Source organism: Kogia breviceps, chromosome 14 (assembly GCF_026419965.1).
Source record: "Kogia breviceps isolate mKogBre1 chromosome 14, mKogBre1 haplotype 1, whole genome shotgun sequence".
In the NCBI taxonomy this organism is placed as follows: Eukaryota; Metazoa; Chordata; class Mammalia; order Artiodactyla; family Physeteridae; genus Kogia; species Kogia breviceps.
In genome coordinates, this window is record NC_081323.1 from 5,488,620 (window position 1) to 5,510,071 (window position 21,452).

Genomic DNA, 21,452 nt, shown 5'->3' on the forward strand with positions numbered 1-21,452 from the left:
CCTGTGTGCCATGCCCAGTGTGAGCTGGGCCCCAAGCGGGCAGCTCAGTGTCATTCGTGGGATGAATGAATGAGGGGAGGGAAGAAAGGAGGCCAGGAGCATCTGGTGAGGTCTCAGGCACAGACACTCGGAGGTGAACTGGATGCAAGGCCAGCTGTGCACTCCTCAGGTGTGGCCAGGCAGGGGCTGGTGGAGAAGGTCAGACAGTGCCCAGGGGACTTCCCTGGTGGTCCAGTGGGTAAGACTCCCCGCTCCCAATGCAGGGAGCCCGGGTTTGACCCCCGGTCAGAGAACTAGATTCCGCATCCGCGTGCATACCGCAACTGAGTCCGCATGCTGCAACTAAGAGTTCGCATGCCGCAACTAAGAAGTCCGCACGCCACAACTAAAGATCCCGCATGCTGCAACTAAGACCCGGTGCAACCAAAATAAATAGATAAATTTAAAAATAAATAAATATTTAAAAAAAAAAAAAAAAAAGGCAGTGCCGGGCTGGGGTATCTGGTCTCAGGTTGAGGAGTGGTTGGGCCCCAAAGGAAGGGAGGTGGGGAGGAATTCTCCAGCTCACACAATTTCAGTCATTCAACAAATAATGACGGTGCAGCCACAGTGGCTACCAGGCCCTGGGCTCAAGGACATCTGAGAGAGTCCCACCTCGGGCCCCCAGGGAGCTCTGTTTCTAGTGGGAAGGCAAGACAATAAAGAAGGCACGAATAACTCAAACAGTAATTCCAGACGGTGGGAGGAGGAGTTAAAGAACATAAAACAGGTGTGCGTGGGGATGAGGAGGGGAAGGGACCTTATCTCCGATGGTCTGGGAGAAAGTGGCACCTGGAGGTGGAGGGTTGGCCAGATGGCAGGGGTGGGGAGGGAGACTGGGAGGGGAGAGAGTTCCAGGCAGAAGGACTGGCAAGTGCAAGAACAAGCTGGCAACAAGTTCGGGGAGGGATCCGCGTGTCTGGAGTAAGGGGGTGGGGGTGGCAAAAGGCCTCGAGAGGGGCTCGGGTGCCACCTCCGCCAGGAAGCCTTCTCTTATCGCAGCGCTTCCTCCACACTCCCCCAGCTTGTTCTACCGCAGCGCAAATCCCATGGGTCCCGCTCAGGCCTCCTTCCCTGTCCGGACGGACTACGAGTGCGGAGAAAGCAGGGCCGGCTCGGATTCCTCTCTCCGCATCCCCGCGGCGCCCGGCCCGGCGCTGGGCACCCTGTGGGCACTTGGTAAATATTTGCAGAGCGCACTAGAAGGAATGAATGAACCCATTGGGCGCCGCTGGGGGGAGGGCGGGGCCGAGGGCAGGTGGGAGGCCGCCGACGCGGGAGGGGCCCTTGGAAGCCCGTCCTCCTCCTCCCCCTCCTCCTCCTCCTCCCAGGCCCCAGCGCGTACCACTCTGGGGCTCCCGAGGCGGCCTCTCGTGCGATCAAGGGCGCGCAGGGCTGTGAGAGCGACCTGGGGCCCCTCTTCTGGGCGCCGGAGTTCGGAAGAGGGTGGATCCCCGCCGCCCAAGAGCAAGAGCGCGAGAGGAGCCGGAGGAAGGAGCGCCCGCTCGCCCGCCGCCTCGCTGCCACCCCGGCGCTCGCTCTCCCGGCTCCTAGGTTTGCTGGCTGCTCCTCCCACCCGCGCCCGCCTCTTTGCTCGCGCTCTCGCTCGCTCGAGCCGGTTTCCGAGCCCCGCGGTGCGCCCGGGCGAGTGCGGGGCGAGGGGCCCCGGGGCCAGCGCCGAGCCGGGGGCGGGGGTCCGGGCAGAGCTCAGCCGGCCGGGGAGGGGCCATGTCCGGCGCGGGCGCCGAGGGGCCCGTCTACAGCAAGTGACCGAGCGGCGTGGACGGCCGCCTGCCCCGCTCCGACACCTGGGGCGGCGCGGGCCCCGGTGCCGGGTGCCCGGAGCCCGGGTCGCGCGTAGAGCCGGCGCGATGCACGTGCGCTCGCTGCGCGCCGCGGCGCCCCACAGCTTCGTGGCGCTCTGGGCGCCCCTGTTCCTGCTGCGCTCCGCCCTGGCCGACTTCAGCCTGGACAACGAGGTGCACTCAAGCTTCATCCACCGGCGCCTCCGCAGCCAGGAGCGGCGGGAGATGCAGCGCGAGATCCTCTCCATCTTGGGCTTGCCCCATCGCCCGCGCCCCCACCTCCAGGGCAAGCACAACTCGGCGCCCATGTTCATGCTGGACCTGTACAATGCCATGGCGGTGGAGGAGGGCGGCGGGCCCGACGGCCAGGGCTTCTCCTACCCCTACAAGGCCGTCTTCAGTACCCAGGGCCCCCCTCTGGCCAGCCTGCAAGACAGCCACTTTCTCACCGACGCCGACATGGTCATGAGCTTCGTCAACCTCGGTGAGTGAAGGCGGGAGGGAGGGGCGCGCGTCTTGGTCAGGAGTCGCTTTGGGACAGGGAGGGCGCCGCGTCTTACATCCAGCCCGCCCATCTTTCCACTCCCGGTAGTTTTCAAAACGGCCGTGCCTGGCCGAGGGTCTCCCACCCCCGTGCCTTAGTGGACCCCAAGGCGCGCGCGCGCTCCCCAGGTAGGGCGAGCCGGGCTCATCTGGCCTGTGGGAGTTCGGGGGAAGTAAGGACCGGTCTGAAGCCCTGTCTGGGTTAAGTCGGCGACTGCACCTCTGGGGCGGGAGGCGCCGGGCGGGCCGCGGCTCAGTTCAAAGCGCGGGGCTCGGTCATGTGAGCTGTGCCCGTCCGGCTGGGCCCGCGCTACCTGGATTTAAAGGGCCCTGCTCCGCGAAGCTGACTTCCCGCCCCTTCTGAGCCCCTCTCTGCCCTGCCCGGCCCTGGCATCGCGGGCGTTGCGCTCCCTTCCCCGCCCTGGCAAGCCCTACCTGTCCCCTCGCGGTGCGCCCGCCGTAGCGTGCTGCGCGCCCCGAGCGCCCCGGGGCCCCTTTCCTGACCGCTGGGCGCCCCTCTCGCTCTCAGCTCTCCTGGCCGGAGCTGGGGAAAACACGTTGCCATTGCGACCTTTCTATTTTAAATATTTAATGATAGGTCCCGGACGGGCAGAATCCATTTTCAGCGTTTATCACGTGTGGCGCGCAAACCACGGCTTCTGGCTATTGGGTGGCGAGGGATCTCCCAGCAGACGCCGCCGGGGGAGGCTAGGGGAGCCGGCTTCCGACTGGAGCCGCGACGGCCCCGGGGATCGGAGGCTGGCGCTGCGGCGGGGGTGGTGCTCTCGCTCCATCTGTGCACATTCACCAGACTTGCTCAGACTAACCCCCGACTGCGCGCTATAGGGCTCAGGATCAAATATTTGGTTTCTGAGATAACACGCCCCGATAGCGCTGTTTCCCGAGCCGCTTTCATTCTACAAGTGTCACTTGCTGCGAAAATACGAACGAAGTCAAGACAGCAAACTCACGCCCACCGGCGCTGTGTCAACAGGGAAATAATGATCCTGAAGCCCCCCGCGGCGCACCTGGGGCGTGGATGGAAGGCGCCGGGAAGCGCGGATCAACCCTTAATGCTTCCCGCGCCAGATAAGGTCCCTGGAGTTCCCGGGACGCCATTGTCTGTCCTTAATAATAGCCCAAAATCAAATAGTGAAACGAGTTTCAGCGAGCAAGGGGTGGGAGGTTTAGATGCCAAAATGACTTCAAGAAAGTTTAAATTATACTAGGCAGCCTGTTAGAATGAGACAGCTCCATATGTCCTGATTTAGAACAATCTCCAAGATGTATGGGGTGGAAAAAAGCAAGGTGCAGATCAGTGAGGTTACATACGTGCTTGTATATCATGCTTTCCCACTGGAGGAAGACGCCCTGGATTGGAAATAGATTTTTATGGGGGCAGGGCAGAACTGGGGCTGGGGCCTTAGGGATTTGGGAGCTGGGGCCTGATTTTTCATTGTCTGCAGTTTTGTGTATGATTTTTTTTTTTCAATGTGTATTTGTGACCTATACTAGAAGCTAAAGAAAAATCCCCAAAACGTACATATAAATAAATCAATTAAAGCAGAGCTCTGTATCCATCCTGAAGCCAGGGGTTAACCAGGGCCCTTTCTCTGGCTGGGGATTTATGGTCTCTTCTGTTCTGTTGGATACCTGTGACTCCCAGTGAATGCCAGTAGGTCCCAATGGCGGCCTTCAGAGCCTGGCTGAGGTCATTAAAAAGGTATTTGTAAGCCCTGGCTTCTGTGGAGGGCTCTGCAAACGCAGTGCAAAAAGCACCCCGCTGCTTACGGACCAACCGCGTGGCCAGACACGGGCTCCTCCCATGCCAGAAAAGGACCAGGCTGCGAACTGGGCACCTCTGGGAAACTTGGGGCAGGGCTGTTTGCTGCCCCTTGGTAGGGGGGAGCAAGCTGGGACTCGTTTGGGAAGACCACAGCTGGGTGGTTTTCCTCCTCTGGCTGTACACACACCTTTCAACCCGTTAGTCCCATTTCTTTCATCTTGAAAGGACAAAGACCGGCTTGTCTGAGCCTCTTAATCAGTCAGGCTGGCTTTGGGCTTTGTGGGACAGTCCTGACTTTCTCAGGTCTTGCTTTCTGGAACATCACTCCAAATTAGATGGCAGAGTGGCTTTTAACAGAGTGCACTGACCTTGTTTTCTTTCTTTCTCAGTCCCTAAAACTTTCTCGGTAATTAGTTTGGTGAAGACCTGGACCGCAGTTGGGCAAGACGCTTCCTGTAGATGTTTCTAAGGTTGCCCTCTAATTTCTGCTCGGCAGCAGCATGGGAATAAACCGCCTGTCCCTTCCGTTTTGTGGGCTTCTGGGATTTTGCCACAGGAGGGGCTGGGGGGTAGCAGTGGGGTTGGAGGGGGCATGTAGGAGACCTGCCTGGAAGCTGAGAAGAAGCACACGCTTTTTCCTTGGATTGCAGGTCATACCGACCTGTAACATACAAAGTTTTCTAAAGATGCGTTTAGTCTCACGCTTTACTAAGAGTGAGCAAAACGTCGTTTGTTCCTATGCAGCTATTGCTTGTTACCTTGCAGGGGAGCTGGGGGAGACCTTGAAGGGAGGCTGACTTTCTCCACCACCCTCTCCTCCCCTCAAAGCCCCCTCCTCCTTCCACCGCCCCCTCCTCCCTCATTGCCTACCGCCGCTGTCCTGCAGTGCTCTGGGGGACTTCGGCCTGAAGTCTGAAGGCTTTTGCAGAGCTGGTGCGTTTATTCTTCCGTCTGCAGCCAAACTGGTTTTTGTTCCTCTAAGTCGTTCTCCTCAGAATTCAAGCTTTTTGCCAGGCTGAGTGGGATCTAAACTAGAGAGGGAACTAGAGGAGAATTTATGACAAAACCAGGTGCTGAGAGTGAGGACCTCAGACCGCACCTTGTGACAAAGACCAGCCTGTACAATAAAGCCCCTGTAATGCTAGCTGAGCTGCCGGAGGGAGACTTACATCTTCCCAGGCTGGGCCTCTTAAGTTCAATGGCGAGATTTGTAAACTGGTTTGGATTAACAAGCCCCCAACTCCTCTGTGCAGACTTCAGTTTGGAATTCAAAACAGGCTACCCTCTCTTAAACTGTCCCCAGGCAATGTGAGTTCTGCAGACTGAATCCCCAAGATAGCTGCCCTGCCCGCCCCCCCCCCCCCGCCCCCCGGCCCCTTCTTGCTTTGGAGAAATCCAGCATCTCCTTTTGGGATCTTCTAGAGAAGCCCCTGGCACTGGGGGTGTGCGATACACATTTATCTCTGGTCCAGGTTCTGAAGGAACCAAATTTGTTTAATCTTTGAAGCTAAATTAAAAAAAGGGGAAGTTGGAAACCTACCCTTATTGGACTCAGTGTCTAAAAGTGGCTTTTGTTCACGTAGCCGAGGAGCGGGGAGAAGGCCGTCCAGTTTTACTTTTATTTTATACCATCTGGCGATGCTTTTTGTTGACAAGTGTTTGGCATTAAGATCTCTCCTTTTGCCCCTTCAGAACAGGCCCTACCACTGTAGAGTATTAGAAAAAGATTCTGTTACAGTTTAAAAATTTCCTTCAGGGAGTGCTTTGCCGAGGGAGCACAGGCTACAGGCGCTCGCAGCTGTAACCTGGCTTGTGTTAAAATTTGGAAGGGGCTGCCCCACATTCCAGCACTGGAGTGCCGGCCCTCACTGCTGAGCAGCCAGAGGTTAATATAGATGTCACACAGCCTTCCCTCCTTCTTTCTTTCTTTCTCTCTTTTTGCAGAGTGTCTTCGCTATAGGAGTGCACCAACAGCTGTGTTTTCAGTAACCCTTTCAACATCACTTCTTTTAAACCTCATTTTCCTGCTCATATAAATCACAGATCTTCTCCCCCCTCCCCCCAAGGGTCTGTGTGACCCAGATTTGAACTCTGGGGGGTCTTTGTGTTTCCCTTCTGGAATCAGAGCAGGTTAAGGCCGAAGCCTGGACGCCAGCTCGCGTGGCCAGTTTTGCTGTTTATTCCAGAGTTGTCACTTGGTCGTGGGGCGGCCCTTGAAGGTGTTAGGGAGGAGGCCTAGGGAAGCGAAGGTGGGGGGCGCTCCTCCGAACGCACAGAGAGAGGAAACAGCTTCTGAGATGCAGCTCCTGCGGCCTTCGGGTCGGGGCCTTCCGTAGCTTCGTAGCCTGTCAAGCCTCTGCCGAGATAAACACAGCTGGCCCGCGAACCCCTGACCACCAGCGTGCCTGCGATGTGAGCGAATATCACATGTCCACCGAGCTGGGAGACGATGATGACTTCATTCCAGAGAGAGCCTCATCTAAGTTGATTGATCACCCCTATCGCTTTAATATCTTTTTTTTTTCCCTGTTGGGTAAGGTCATATTTGGCCTGTTGCAAGAACCAGAGTGTCCTAACACTCCCCCAGTCTCCACCCTTCCCCAGCTTGCCCATGCATTTCACCAGCTGACTCTTTTGAATGGAGAGCCCTTTGCACCAAGTGGCTGGCCACGTTCATTCTTTGGCGATCACTCTTCAGACCTAGCTGGGGGCTGTCGGCACGGCTGCTTTTTGGCCGGCCTCTGCCTTAATGCACTCTGGCAGTGTCACCGGGGTTAGGGCAGAGGCAGGGATGAGTGGGACCTGTCACGTTATTGTCAGAAGGAATGCACGGATTAGCCTGTAAAACGTGGCGGTGGGAGAGCGCTGCAGCTGTGTACGCTTGTTGTAAAAGATTCAAGTCCCACTGGTAAAATCAATACGTTGAATTGCATGACCCTCTGCTTTTAATTAGTTTAAGTCAAACGCGCCGGTGCCATTTTGCCTCCTCTCGCCTTCGTGGGGTGAGGAGATACCAATATTTACATAGAAACTGTTAATTTGAGGTAAAAATGATAACACATTTAGCTTTGCACACCCGAAGTGCTCCGACTTGATGGATCCCGGGTCGATGTGGAGTCGTGGGGTGATGTCACCTGGGTCTCGAGGGAGCGGGGCGGCCACATCAGCGATGTTGGTCGTCTGGACCCAGAATGTGGTCGGTCGCAGGTGCCTGTACCGGTGGGTGCGGTGCGTGAAGAGGCTGGTCTTTCAAGAAACCTGCCGACTCTGTCTTTGCGAGCCAGATAGGTTGCGATTCACCCCCGTGATGTAAAATGTTTTAAGCATTCTTACAAAATTGTGAAGCGAAGCGGCAGTTGCCTTTTTGGTTGTTCTGCGTCTGTTCTCCCAGCATGCTGGGTCCTTTGTACTGGGCAGCTCAAGGCACAGTACTTTATTTATTCCAGAGATTCAGATGCTTTCCTTTCCAATTCCTGAAACAGTTTATAGAGGAAGGGGGGTGCTTTCACTGCAAATGATCCCATGTACAACCACAGCTATTATGTGAACCGTTCGGTATTAGCTGTGTGTTCAGCTGCACTTGAAATCTGGGTTTTGCAGCAAATGGCATTTGACAAATAATATTTGACAAAAAATGTGACTTGGTATTTCTTAATATGGAACAGATATTTCCCAGTTAACCTTCTGCGGGGAAAAATTGCTCTAACCCGATGTGAAATGGCAGTGCCGATGAATACCAGGGCTGCCGCTGTGTGATTCCCCCGCTCTCCAAGGTGGAGTGTTTATGATTTGGGGGCATATTAGCAGCGCATGAAGCTTGACACTTACTTATGTGAGACTCAGAGTAGCGTGTGCTATGCCGTCCTTTCAACATTTGTGTCGGGAGGCATTGCTGGGAGCCGAGAAAAGCCTTTGCTGATCCGCGTGGAGTGGATTGAATTAATGACAACTCCAAGATCACCAGTTTTAGGGTAAATGGCTTTATTGTTTTGGAGCCAGGGTGCTTACAATCCAGTTCCTGTACAAACATGTTTAACGTGTGTTAATGCATTTGCAAACCAGGGCCTCTCAGCACAACCCTGCTTTTCATTAATTGATGTCGGTAGCATGGTACAGTATTTCAAAGAGCTGGCCAAGTATAAACTGTGTTTCCAATTTCCTTCCTTTCCTGTGTTTGGAATGCCAATGTTAATTTGTTCCCATGCAGGAGCGCGGGCTGCCAACTGCGGCTTTCTATAAAGGGCTTCACGGTGAAGGCTTCCAGCCCTCGCTGATGCTTGGGGCTGCCTGGCCAAGTTTCCTGACACTTTGCAGCTAATTCTGGGTGATATATGGGGTGGGGGGTTGGGGGGCTTCACTGCCGTGTAACGGAAGTTCTCGGTGACAGCAGAGGGTGTGACTTGGCAAGAGAGAACAGAATGGCATCCACACTGATTCTCTTTAGACACAGCTTCAACCCATGTGTCTGTTTCCACTATTGGTTGCCTATTAGCTGTGTGACCTTGAGCATGTTACTTAACGTCTCTGAGTTTGTTTCTTCGTTTTGGAAATCTGGTTAAGAATCCCCTCCTCCGCAGACCCTCATGAAGGCAAAATCATATCTCTGGTGGGTAGAGTCGGGCACCAAGTAGGTGCATAATAAATGGTAAACCTTGCTTGTATTTTGGTGGCTAGATCACTGTTCACTTTGGTATAATAGTCCAAATTTCCATTTTTAAGTACTTGATCTTAAAGTACCAAGATTAAGCCACCCATGTCGTTTTAGAGATGTGAAGAAAATGGCCCCCAAGATGTATATCTTTGTATATATGAGTATCCCCCACCAACCCCCGACACATGCATTTTCCTCCTCTTCAGAGATCAGTGAAATCTGAGCACACCAGACTTATCTGAGGATAAGTAGAGTCTAATGCTGACTTTCCCTCGATTTTAAGCATCTATGGCTATTTAAAAGCTTTCCTACTAGGGAACCTAAAACTTGTATGAGGGGTGTACAGGAACTCTCTACTATCCCTGCAACTTTTCTCTGAATAGAAAATTATTCCAAAATGAAAACTTTTAATTTCAAAAACTCACATTACTGACATATTTCTTCCCACCCCTTCCTTGGAAGGTGGTCAAAGTACAAATTGTCTTTTCCTTCAAGGGAGTGACAAGCCCGAAGCATTCATTAACAGACCAGCACAACTTCCCCACTTTTTACAGGAGCAGGTGTAAGACTGCCCCCACCCCCCGCCCCCGTTCTCCCAGCTGGGGTTGGGATAACAAAATCCCAAGTGGATTCAGTGCCTTTAGAAGCCTCTGGAGACCAGAGGATGGTGAAGGTCTCCGGGGCCTGAGTCTCGGGGTGGGCTTTCTCACACAAGGTTTCCCATAAATTCTCTTCCGCTCTTTCTGTACCATTAGAAAACTCTGACTTAGCGAGTATTAAGGTTCCCACATCTTTGAGGTCACGTGTCATTCTTTCACATCTTTATCTCCCCAGAGTAGCTTTCAAGTTTCACCCTTTTGTTGTCTGGCTTAATTAAATTTGGCTGTGAATAAAAACTTGCACTGTTTCCAAAATTGCGGACTTGCATGGTTTTAAACATTGGAGTTAGGCCTGTACCGTCTTGTAATGCCAGCCTCTCTCTTGCCTTCATGTAGTTTGAAGAAAAAAGAAAGAATCCAAGCCGTTGGCATGACCGTCCACCTAGAATGGCCCGCGTGCTCGTCTGCTCAGCAATGTAACAGTGCACTTAAAGGCAGGAGGGTTATTCTGGGGTTTCGATGGCTTGTGTTTGGGCTTTTGATAAAGGACTTCTTCTTGATTATTTTCTCAGACATTCTCCCCGTCCCGCTCTAGCACTGCCTTGCAGAATTCTCATGGCACAGAAGGTACTCAGACATTGGCAGCTTGCGTGCGTGAAAGGGGTGAGATGTCACACGGCAGCGTCTTCAAGTGTTTTTTGATCTTGCATCCCCGCTAGGGAATCTTTGAGTGCACACCCTAGACAGAAATAGATCGTATAACTACTCCTGTTTTAGGATGGTGTGCACTTTATAAAACAAAGACTAAAATAGAAGTTTAAGAAGGAGGCACTAAAGATAAAAAAAAATACCAAATTCTGATGTTCATTGATACACATTTTAAGTCATGCATCATTAGTAATTAATGCAAAGATTACAGGTTTAATTCATTAGCAAGACAAATGTCATTCTGCTGTCCCTAAGATTTTCAGTGTGATGGAATTTGATCTTTCACAGCTCATGGTTCAACAGTTTGGGGTCAGCGAGCTAAAGGTCTGCTCCTAAATTTTGATTATTTTGATCCTTCATCTAGTCAACATCAAGAGGTCACAAAGAACCCCACAATCTCGGTAGCTTGAAACCACAGAGCTTTGTTGTTCTTTTGTTAACGGCTGCATCGTGGGTTGGCAGGGGGCTCTGCACATTGGCTGGGCGGGAAGGTGTTCAGATCTCCAGGCCCATGGAGCTGCCGCCCTCTTGAATGTCACCCGTTACGGTCCCAAAGGGAAAGACAAACTGTGGCTTGTGCACGGGCTTTTCATCTTTCCAGCAGGAAGCTACACGGGCGCTTCTGCCTGCATTTCATTGGTCACAGCCTGTCACGTGGTCAGACCTGACCCAAGGTGGCAGGAGATGACAGTCCCACCCCAAGCTTGGAAAGGGGAGCATATTAGAAAGAGCCTGGGAAGGGGCACTCGTGACGACCGCCCTGTCGTAGGCGAAGCCTCTCTCACGGGGCAAAACGATGGAAGTAGAACAGGTGAATGGTTGGCTGAGTTACTGAAAACAAGGTCTGTGTTTTTCAATCTCATCCATCAGTTATGCAGAGATGTTCGTTGAAGCTCAGCTCGTAAAATTCCCATCTTCCCTGACGTCTGTCAGTTCTTGAAATTTACTTAGTTGCGATGATAACATTTCCCACCCCACGTCCCAGTGGATCTCTCCTGCCTCCCCTAAGTGCTTGCACCCCATTTTGGAGACCAGTGTTTCTAGAATCTTCCTGATCACTGAGGCATTCACGTGGTTCAACAAGAATAACCACTTCTCTCCATTCCCACTTGTAAAATGACTCGCCTCTTTAGGACTTGTCTTTCAGCAAAAGCACGCTTCAGCTGCACTCGGGTTCACTACCCAGAGAATTAAGGAGCCTGACTCTGGTCCCAGCTCAAGAGGCTCCTCTTGCCCTAGCCGGTGTTTGTCCCGGCTGTGCAGGTGACTGTCTTGTCATGAAGTCTCGCTTTTTCTTCCTGGGCTTCAGAGGCACTTCCTCGTCCAGGCAGTATCTTGCAAGGCTGAACCTAGAAACTGAATTCAGAGACTCCTTCATTATCTAAATGCATCGTTGAAGTAAATCATAGTGATAAAGTGGGAGGGTGTGATCTTTCTGTAGCACGAATGGATTTATAACAGCCTCCCTTATCAGGCTCCTTATTTCATTCTCTCAGGTTCTGCAAAGCAAGTCGTATCATTCCCATTTTAAGGAGGAAGAGACTGAAGGGCCCCGAACTTGCAGAGCTAGGAAGTGGTGGGGTTGGCGTTTGAAACCAGCTCTTGCCGAATGTAAACGCATTCACTCTTCCTCCTGGCCCCGTGGAGGTGTGTGAATGGGGGAGACGGGGCACGAGGGCAGTGGCGATGTGACCACCAGAACAGCCTCCAAGCCCTTGACCTTGACTTTGTGGTTCTGTGCTCTGAAGAGGAAGATAAAGATAAGCAGCTCACGCCTTCCCCTTCATTATCCATCCTGCTTGTGGAAACTCCCCTCTGCTCTGTCTCTGTGGCTTAAGAATTATCGACAGGGCAAAGGGCCCCGAGTGCCCATGTACTGGGGCTCCTGCATGCACCCCACACCCACTTGATGGGAAAATTCCAGTGGCAGCTAGGGACTGGTATTTTAATAGCGCTACCTCAAGACGCTGTATTGAAAAGATCATGGAAGTGGTTTTTAGTCATATGTACTGGAATAAATATTGGATATTGTTTGTAATAGCATCAAGTCACCACCAGCCTAAATGTCCATGAGCAGGGGATTGGAGAAATAAATTTGTAGTAAATTTATTTATAAACGTGTAATAAAGCAGAAGGGAATGCAAGAATTTCTTTTTTATGTATCAACTTAAGACTCAAACAGAATGTCAGGAGGGAGAAAGCCAGTTGTAGCAGGATGTTTAGGGTGTAAGCGTTTGTCGTTGTGTCAAAACAGACACACACGAGAGCACCGGATAATACTGGGTATTGTTTGTGGGCTCACATATGTGTGGTAACACTGTGGAAACATGGCGGTAGGACTCACACCAATCGCCTTTGGGAAGGCAGGCAAGGGATGGGATTGGGGAGAAATTTTAAATAAATTCCAACTGTTCTGGTCAAGTTTCCTTTATTTTAATAGTAAGAAACCATTCGGAAGTGCAGTGTGGTATCCTGGACTGGATCTTGGAACAGAACAAGGGCAATAGTGGAAAAACTGGTGCAATCTGAAAAAAATCAGGAGTCTGGTTAATAGTAACACATCGATATTAAATTCTTATTTTTGACAAGTGTCCCACGGTTATGGAAGATGTGAACCTTGGGGGAGGCTGGGTGAGGGTCCACGGGAACTTTATACTGTCTTTGCAACTTTTCTATAAAGTTATTCTAAAATTAAAAGTTTATGGGGAAAACGGGAAGCAACCGTGATATTAACTCCCGCAAATTCTTAGTTGCGGGTACCTGGATGGTAGTTACATTTTCCTCTGCATTCTTCTTTGTGATTACATTTTTCCAAGCACCAATGAATCAGAAATCTCTCCTACTGGAGACAAGAGAGTCTTGGCCGGAAGCTCAGCCCTGGGGTGGCTCTTGGTGGTGTGGCCCCAGGGAGCCCGTCTTAGAGTGTATTCAGGGTATCACGCCCCAAAGGCCAATAACTCATCAATCCACAGACCCATTAACATGACGGGGCCTCAGCCAGCAAACGAAAACCCCACGTGGCAGCGTCCCGAGACCTTTAAAACCCTCCCTGCTTCGGTTCACGAGATGCCCCGGGTAACGCGGTCCTCCGTTTATAAGCAAGAAAGAGCGGGTAGGGGGTCGTTTTAGGTCTTTCAGTTTTCCTCTTGGTCCTGAACTTTGTGAAATGTCCCCCCACCCTCTTCCCCCTTCTCAGGTTCCATTTTCTGACTCACTTGACCTAACATTTGTTGAGGGAGAAGCCCTTAAAAATGGCAGCGGGGCCTCAGAACCTTCCAGGGCTAGTAAACGTTTATAGGGTGGAGGCACTCGTTGGTCATTTCCTTTAGGAGGAAACAGTAAATGAAGCCACTTGCCTTATACCTGCTTAAACCCAGATCTCCTAATTGTCTTAATATACTGGGGGGCGGGGGGATGGGGGAGGAGATCCAGAAATCTCTGGGTCTCATGTGCCTCAGACACCCTAGGAACTCGGAAGTGGCCTTTTCTTTCCCACCCGCAGCACCACTGACATTCTCAGCCCGACTCTTCTCTGCTGGGGGGCATCCTGTGCGCTGTAGAATGTTGAGGAGCGTCCCTGAGCTCCACGCATGCGCGGCCAGGAGTGGCCTCCAGTTTGACCACCACAGTGTCTCCAGACATAGCCAGGATGTGCCCTGAGGGGCAAAGGGGCCCCCGGGGGAGAACCACTGGCTTAGGGCAACTTTCCTCCAACTTGGAAATTGACTTGGGAGCCTTTGCTTCAAACCCATTGGCCCATGGCCAGGAGCGGGGAAAGCGGCATTTTCGGATGGATGGATCGTTTTCCGGTTGAAAGGAAGGCAGAGCTCAATCAAAACGTGAGCCCTCTCCTGGGGACCCAGCTCTGCCTGGATTTGAAACAGCCTGGAGATGAAAAGGAGGTCAAATCTCTCAAGAGCAGGCATCGTCTCCCGGGAACCAAAATATTTTTACAGCACCTTTTGCCCGATGATACTAAAAACTTATTAAACACACACTTAGAACTGATCTCTCTTTATTTCCCTCCGCCAGCTTCTCAGGAGGAAATAGGGCAAACCTCTCTCTTACCTTGTTCCCCTCCAGCCGGTAACTTGCTGCGGGGAGGGGCGGTGAGCAAGGAAGCTGCGTTTTCCATTTCTCACTGCAGCTCAGAGCTACAATAAATAACGCAGGGAGACCCGCTGATTTTTGTGCAGACTGTGAGCCAGAATGGCTCTTACATTTTTCAAAAAGGATGATAAAAGAAGAATATTCCATGATGTGAAAATGAGATGAAATTCAGACTCCAGTGTCTATAACGCTTTATCGGAACTCGTTTTGTTTGCGTCTTGTCTGTGGCTGCTTTCATGCTCCATCCACAGAGTCGAGTGGTTGCAACAGAGACGGTGCGGTCTCCAAAGCCTAGAATATTTATTATCTGGCCTGCTATAGAAGTTTGATGACTCCTGCTATAGACTGCCTATACCCTCTACCTGGGGAAGGGTAAATAGGAAAAAAGTCTGAGTTTTATCTGACCCCTCTGTCCTCTGCAGACGTCCAGTGACACGTAGACAACCCTGTCTCTTCCCGGATGTCGGAGGGCCTCCTCTGAGTTTGAACAAACTCTTAGTTAAACAGATGGCTAGGGCTTCCCTGGTGGCGCAGCGGTTGAGAGTCCGCCTGCCGATGCAGGGGACACGGGTTCGTGGCCCAGTCCAGGAGGATCCCACGTGCCGCGGAGCGGCTGGGCCCGTGAGCCGTGGCCGCTGCGCCTGCGCGTCCGGAGCCTGTGCTCCGCAAAGGGACAGGCCACAACAGTGAGAGGCCCGCGTACCGCAAAAAAAAAAAAAACCAAACAAAACAGATGGCTCTTCTGAAGACTTCCTGGCATCTTTCATGTGGGTCACGCATCACACATTCCCACCAAAGTGATCAGGTAGACTGCACAGCTTTTCCTACATTCGCTTCATCTCAGCAGCCCCGTCCCATGTTGTCTTTTAAAAAAAATTGTTCTAAAACGTCTCCAGTGGGTCGTTAAGCCTGGCTCTGGGGTAGGGCCTGAGTCTAAATCCCACCTCTGCTACTTGTTAGGTCCTTGGGCAGGTTATGAAACTCTGGGTCCCCATTTCCTCCTCTGGATTCGTGTTGGCACCTGCCACCTGGGCTGCTGTCAGGACCCGTCCCCTCCGCGGTGGCGGGAGGAGAGCTGAGCATGGTGCCCACGTGGCAGCTGGTGCCCCGTACATAACGTTAGTGGCCGGCAGCGATGCTGTCACTTGCCTGCCCCAAACTCAGACCACTCTGGGGGTGGCCTGCCTGTGCAGGTCCTCCGTGCAGCTCCCCCCGGCGTGTAGGGCAGGGTGCGATGCACTGCCTGGCACCTTCTGGGGATGCGAGCGGCGTGGGCACGTGTCCCGCCAACTGAGCGCTGTGGGATTTGGGTCGGGGTGGTCCTCCCTTAGCCGGGATGTCCCGTGATGAAGCTGGAAGCTGGCCTCTGTTGACTGGGCACGAGGCAAACCAGGAAGCTGGTTTTGTTATTATGAGTCCTTTTATACTAGAAAGTTACCTCTTGCTGATTATAATCTGTGTTTATCCATGCAGAGGTTTAAGGAAACACCAGATCATCAGGACTAGCCCTCCGTATGTCCGCCAGCTTAGGGTACAGACAACGCCTCGGATTTAGACACTTGTCTATGGGCTGGCCTACTCTTTAAAAAAATAAATAATAAAAATTTCATAGTAAAATTGTACCCTTTTCTCTCTCTCTCTCTCTCTTTTTTTTTTTTTTTTCCTGAACTCTGTTTATGTCAGACTTAGTAGCATTTCCTGTGCCCGACATTTTTTGATATGGGCAACTGACTCCACCTGAAGTGAGGACCCACCCATGCCGGTCATTCTTCAAAGAGCACGATTTCCACATTTATTCTATGTGTGAGGAAACTGGGATTCAGGGGTGACAAGTCATTTGCCCAGCTCTGGGGACAGCAGGTCTGTCTGGCTTTGAGTCCCAGGTCACTGGTGTGTGACCTCATGCACATTCAAGTGCTCTGGGACCCAGCTTCTGTCTTAGTCAGCTTGGGCTCCCATAACGAAATACCATCTCCTGAGTAGCTGAAACATCAGACGTTTATTTCTCGTAGTTTTGGAGGCTGGAAGTCCGAGATCAAGGTGCGTGCATGGCTGGGTTCTATTCTCTCTGGCTTGCAGACAGCTGCCCCCTTGCTGTGTCCTCACATGATGGGGAGAGGGCTCAAGTCTCTTCCTCTTTTTATAAGGGCAATAATCCCATCCCTTCATGACCTCATCTACACCTGATCACCTCCCAAAGACCCCACCTCCTAATACCATCCTGTTGGAGGTTAGGGTTCAATACATGAATTTGGGGGACCCAATTTAGTTCATAGCAGTTCCCCCCTCATATGGTGTGGCTTAGGGCCCAGGGCAGCTGGGATTAAATGGGATGATGGCAGCCATCTCTCAGTAAACAGGGGCTGCTCCTGGTACTGCCTTTGGAGCCCAGTCTGGCTGCAGAATCTCTTTTAGGTCCTTCTGTAAACATGGCTATGGCCTGATGTCCTGATTCATCCTCACTGGGGACGCCTCTAAGTTCCTCTCCAGGTCCAACTTGGATCCTCACATTTAAGACCCTGCATTTTCCTAAGCAGCTTCACGTTTGAAAAATCGTATTTATATTATTTATTCAACTCCCATTATAGATTTTGACGAGGCCTGGACATTTTAAGAACAGTGTGATGCTGCATTTGCACCTTTGTGGGGGCAGTGGGTCAGACAGAAATTGGGCAGAGTGAAAATTACCCTTGGAATCCCTTAGGAGGCTGCCATGTTGGAGGTAGACACACTCTGTATAAGTCTCCGCTGCTGGTTTTTCTTCCAGCATTGCGGTAGCTTGCCACTTCTTCCGTGGCCCATGAGATGAAACAGCTGGCTTAAGTTTCGTGCTATATGATACCAAAATACCTTTTTAAAAAAATATTTATTTATTTATTTTTTGGCTGCATCGAGTCTTGGTTGCAGCACACGGGATCTTTCGCTGGGGCTCGCGGGCTTCTCTCTAGTTGTGGCTCGCGGGCTTAGTTGCCCCGAGGCGTGCGGGCTCTTAGTTCCCCGACCAGGGATCGAACCTGTGTCCCCTGTAGTGGAGGCGGATTCTTAACCACTGGACTGCCAGGGACGTCCCCGAAAATACTTATTTTTAAACACTAGCACCACTCTCATGAATAGGAAGTGCTGTAAGATATATATATATATACCTCCCAAAGCCTGCTCCTTGTTTCTGTGGAGAGGAATGATGTCTCATTTAGGACTTGTTCTAAGTCACAGTAAACCTGCCTAACAGTGGCTTCAGCATTTAAAAACATGTCAATATCTCCCATAACAGCAAGTCTTCTGCAAAGTGATTCCAAGTTTGGGGTAGCAGCTCAGTAATGTCATCCAGGTATCCATGAGCTTTCCCCCTTGCCTTCACCATCCTCAAATGCCTTATGTCTGTTACCTCACGGTTACAGGACGGCTGCTACAGCCCCAGATATCACATCTTCATATAATCTCATGTTCAAGGCAAGAGAAAGGGAAAGGGTCCAAAGAGCTCTCCTTGCTTATCTGTCTCCTGGCTTCCTAGACATTCCCTAGAAGACTTCTCTGTAAGTCCCCTGGCCCAAACTGGTTCACAAGGCCAGATCTTGCTACAAGGAAGGATGGAAAGGAATGAAACTGGCTTCTGGCCCACACATTAGGAGGGAAAGCGTGGGGAAGGAAAGTGCATTGGAAGTGTTCATTGTGTAGCCACATTCAAATAATCTAAGTTGTTTCTCTCTCCCTCTTTGTCGTTGTTGCCTATGTGGTGTATAGGTGGATTTACAGAAGTTATCTGCGCGTGTGATTTGACTCAACTCTTCACTATGCCCAGATAAATGGGGACCCTAAGCTAGTTTCCAAAGTCTCCAAATAATAGCGTGCCACAGTGAATATATGCAGAAGTTGGGTTGCATGTTGGCATTAATTCAACCAGACCCTCTGCAGCCCATGGAGAGACTTCAGTTTCTCTTTAAACTCGAACCTGTGAGTAGGTATACCTCTCGCCCTGACTTTGAAGACTGCGTGGGATTCTGGCCAACAGCCAGTTGCCTGCTGAAAACTATCTTTATTTTATCACCATCTCCTTAGACAAGTGGCAAAACTTTTTGGAAATGATCTGAAAAGGTCAGAATCATTGTCCCATGGAAGAAAACAGAGGCCAGGTGGGGCTTGGTCTGAGTTCTGCTTGTGGGACGGGTGGCTCCTGTTTCCATCTGGGTAGAGGATGAACAGATCAAGATACTCAAGGCATGTTAAGAATCTGTGTCATTGTTGGTGAGCCGAGGGTGGAGAGCTACTTGGACGGAAGCCCTGCTATCCTGGTAGAACCTTGTTGGTACCCTGAAAGCCTGTAAGAACTTTTTCCAGCAAGTGGGTTCTGGGCACATGGGTTACTTCTGCTTGTTTCCAAGAGAGACCAATGTGAGAGGGTCTGGGTATATCCCTGGGCCCACTGGTTGGAAGAGATGATCAGTGGAAAAGGAGGTAGAAGGTGTTTTCAGGTGTTGTTTCTGTGCAGTGTGGGTTTGGTGTGAACAAAATTATATGTAACAGAATTTTTTGGTTGCAGGCAAGAAAATATATTCAAACTAGTTGAAGGAGAATAAATAGGAAATCGATGCATCCCCAAGACCTGGGAAAGGACATAACAGCAACTAGAATGTCCTTAGAGTCTAGGGGTTATTCTCTCCATGTCCCTCACTGAATAGCTTCCCTCTGACCTCTGCCCCACTGGATTCCTCTGCTACCCTGCCTATTGGGAGAAAGATGGCCACCCACAGCAACTTGTAGTCACAGCTCTCTGGCTAGCCACATACTTGCCTTACCAGCTTCCCTAGCAGGATGGAATGGACAGGGGATGGTGTTCTAACCAGTGAGGCACCAGAGGAAATCTGCTGGGAGTAGAAAGGGGTGGGAGATGGTTCTGAAAAATATTTTGCTTCCTGATGAGTGAAAGATGAACAAACAGAACAGTCTATCCTTTTCTCCCTCTTCTTACCTTGAATGTGGTTCTGTGAAGATGTGATGTTTGGAGCCATGGCAGCCATCTTGTGACCATTAGGCAACAAGTTAAGGACTGAACATCAATGTGCAGGCGATGGCAGAGCAAAAAGACGGAAGAAACTTGAGTTCTTGATGACTTGGTTGAGCTACTGCACCCAAATAAAATTCCTCGGGAGGGACTCTTAGCTTGAATTACATGTTCATTCATGAATTGGCTGGGTCTAGAAGGTAGATCATGCTACATAAATAAGGTTTCTGAGAGTCAGCCTTTGGCCCCTTGTGGCTGGGTTGGGGAGTCGGGGGTGTGTATACAATCTAATTATTGCTAAGTTAGCCATAAAAATAATAATGATCTTTGTAGCTAACATTTGTGAAGGGCTTACTATGTGCTACGTACCCTTTATCCTCTGTACCTGTATTACTAATTTAATTCTCATAACAGCTGTTTCAGGTGGGAGCTATTACTATCCTCCTTATTTTAGAGATGGGAAAACTGACCACAGAGAAATAAGTAGCTGGCCCAGAAAGTGTATTTGAATTTGGAGGTCCAGTTACTGAGCCCTCCCTCTTAAACTTGATCCCGAGCTGCTCCTCAGGCTTGAAGGATGGGTTTGGAGCAGGTGAATAAACAGCCTTGCTAACGGGAGGGTCATAGGTCAGGGCAGTAGGATGCCACATACACGTTTCCCAATCAGGTGCTTTAGGCATAATATCCCATTTCTTTGATTATTGATGCTTCTGAAACCAAGATATCTTAAAATTGATAAAGGTGTTAGTATCTTTTCCCCCAAACAGCTGGTATGAAATTGTACCTCTTACCATAGGGGGACTAAGGTGACAGATACTTCTTGAGTACAACTGGAGATGGATAAAGCCAGCCCATATGTATTGCTAATAAAACTGTTTATTGAAGTTTAACTTGTGTACAAAACAGTGCCCGAATCTAGAACAGTTAGGAATTTCCACAAAGTGAACACACCCAGGTACCAGTGCCCAGATCAAGAAACAGAACGTGACCAGCTGCCAGAAGCCCCCTCACAGCCTCACCCAAGGGCGACTGCCATCCTGTCTTCTAACGCCATAGACTAGTGTTGCCTGTTTTAAAACCGTATCCATTTAATTGTACAAGTGTTCCTTAACTCACTACCAACCATTTCCAATTATTTGGAAAGATGACCCCACTTAGACCTGTTTCACGTAAACCAGGGGAGACTCACTTTGGAAATCTGTTTGCCGCTCGGCCGGTTACATTCAACAGAGAATCCAAGCTGTAATTTCAGAACCATTGTTTGGTTTGACCTCGGATTCTCCTTCACTTACCAGAAATAGGTTCAAGGGACAAAAATGCAGTTTTAAGGGTGTTTTGATAGTTCAGCTTGGGAAGTCAAGTTCAGTTTGTTGCAATGTGAGTGTGAAATGAATGAGGGTCTTGAAGTTTGCTGGCTTCCACCAAACTCCCCCCCTGCAAGTCCCCCGGGGCGGCTTCTGCACATCTCTTTACGGTCCTACTTGCAGAAGTGGACGCTGATGCCTCTGTGATGAGTGTTTTGCTCCGAGTATGGGGTTTAGAGAAGACTCTTATTGTGAAAGGGGGATGGGAGTCCAGCATGAAGGAAACGCACAACAATCTCTTCCTTAGCTGCACCTGCACTGCTCTGGCCTAATGAGTTTAGGTTGATGGAACGCAGACCTCAGGAAGGATTATAAATTCTCATTCGATTTGATTTGCTTCTAAAATACCTTAAACCAGCTGTGCCTGCCCAGCTGACCCAGGAGTCTCTGGCTGCTTTGGGGGAAGGTCTGAGCAGGCACCCTCCCGTCCTGGGGAGGGGTGTGTGGGCCGCCGCACTCCCTCTCCCACCCCCGGCCGCTCCCGGGGCCTGCTCTGGTCTGGCGCTTGTCCTTGTCATGTCCCACGATCGCTGGCCTCTGTCTTCTTGAATTCTCATGGCGGTCCCATAACCGGGGAACTCTTCATGTCCCCATTTTATTGAAGGGGAAGCTAAGCCTCCCAGAGATGGGTTAACTTGTCCTGAGTCACTGCTGGTGATTGGCAGAGTCCGAGTCTGAACCCAGGCCATAGGGCCCCATCTCAACCCCAATTCTCTGCTGCTTCTAGAGCTGAGTGAGACCGAGAGGGGCTTTTCTGACCTCCTAAGGGAACCCGGGGGGAAAGTTTCTAAAGATGGTTCACTGAGATACTTGAGAACCTGCCATTTGCCAGGCAAGTGAGTATGGTG

General features: G+C 50.9%; 1 protein-coding gene across 2 annotated transcripts in view; it reads left to right on the plus strand.

Annotated features, from left to right (window-relative positions):
• Window positions 1–1,711: 1,711 nt before the first annotated feature.
• The window catches only part of BMP7 (bone morphogenetic protein 7), an 88,618-nt gene continuing 68,877 nt past the window's right edge, over window positions 1,712–21,452 (plus strand). For both annotated transcript variants that reach the window (XM_059039176.2, XM_067012538.1), the window contains exon 1: window positions 1,712–2,328. In XM_059039176.2, coding sequence (XP_058895159.1) covers window positions 1,911–2,328 — 418 coding nt within the window. In that variant the 5' untranslated portion in view covers window positions 1,712–1,910. The remainder of the gene's footprint in view (window positions 2,329–21,452) is intronic.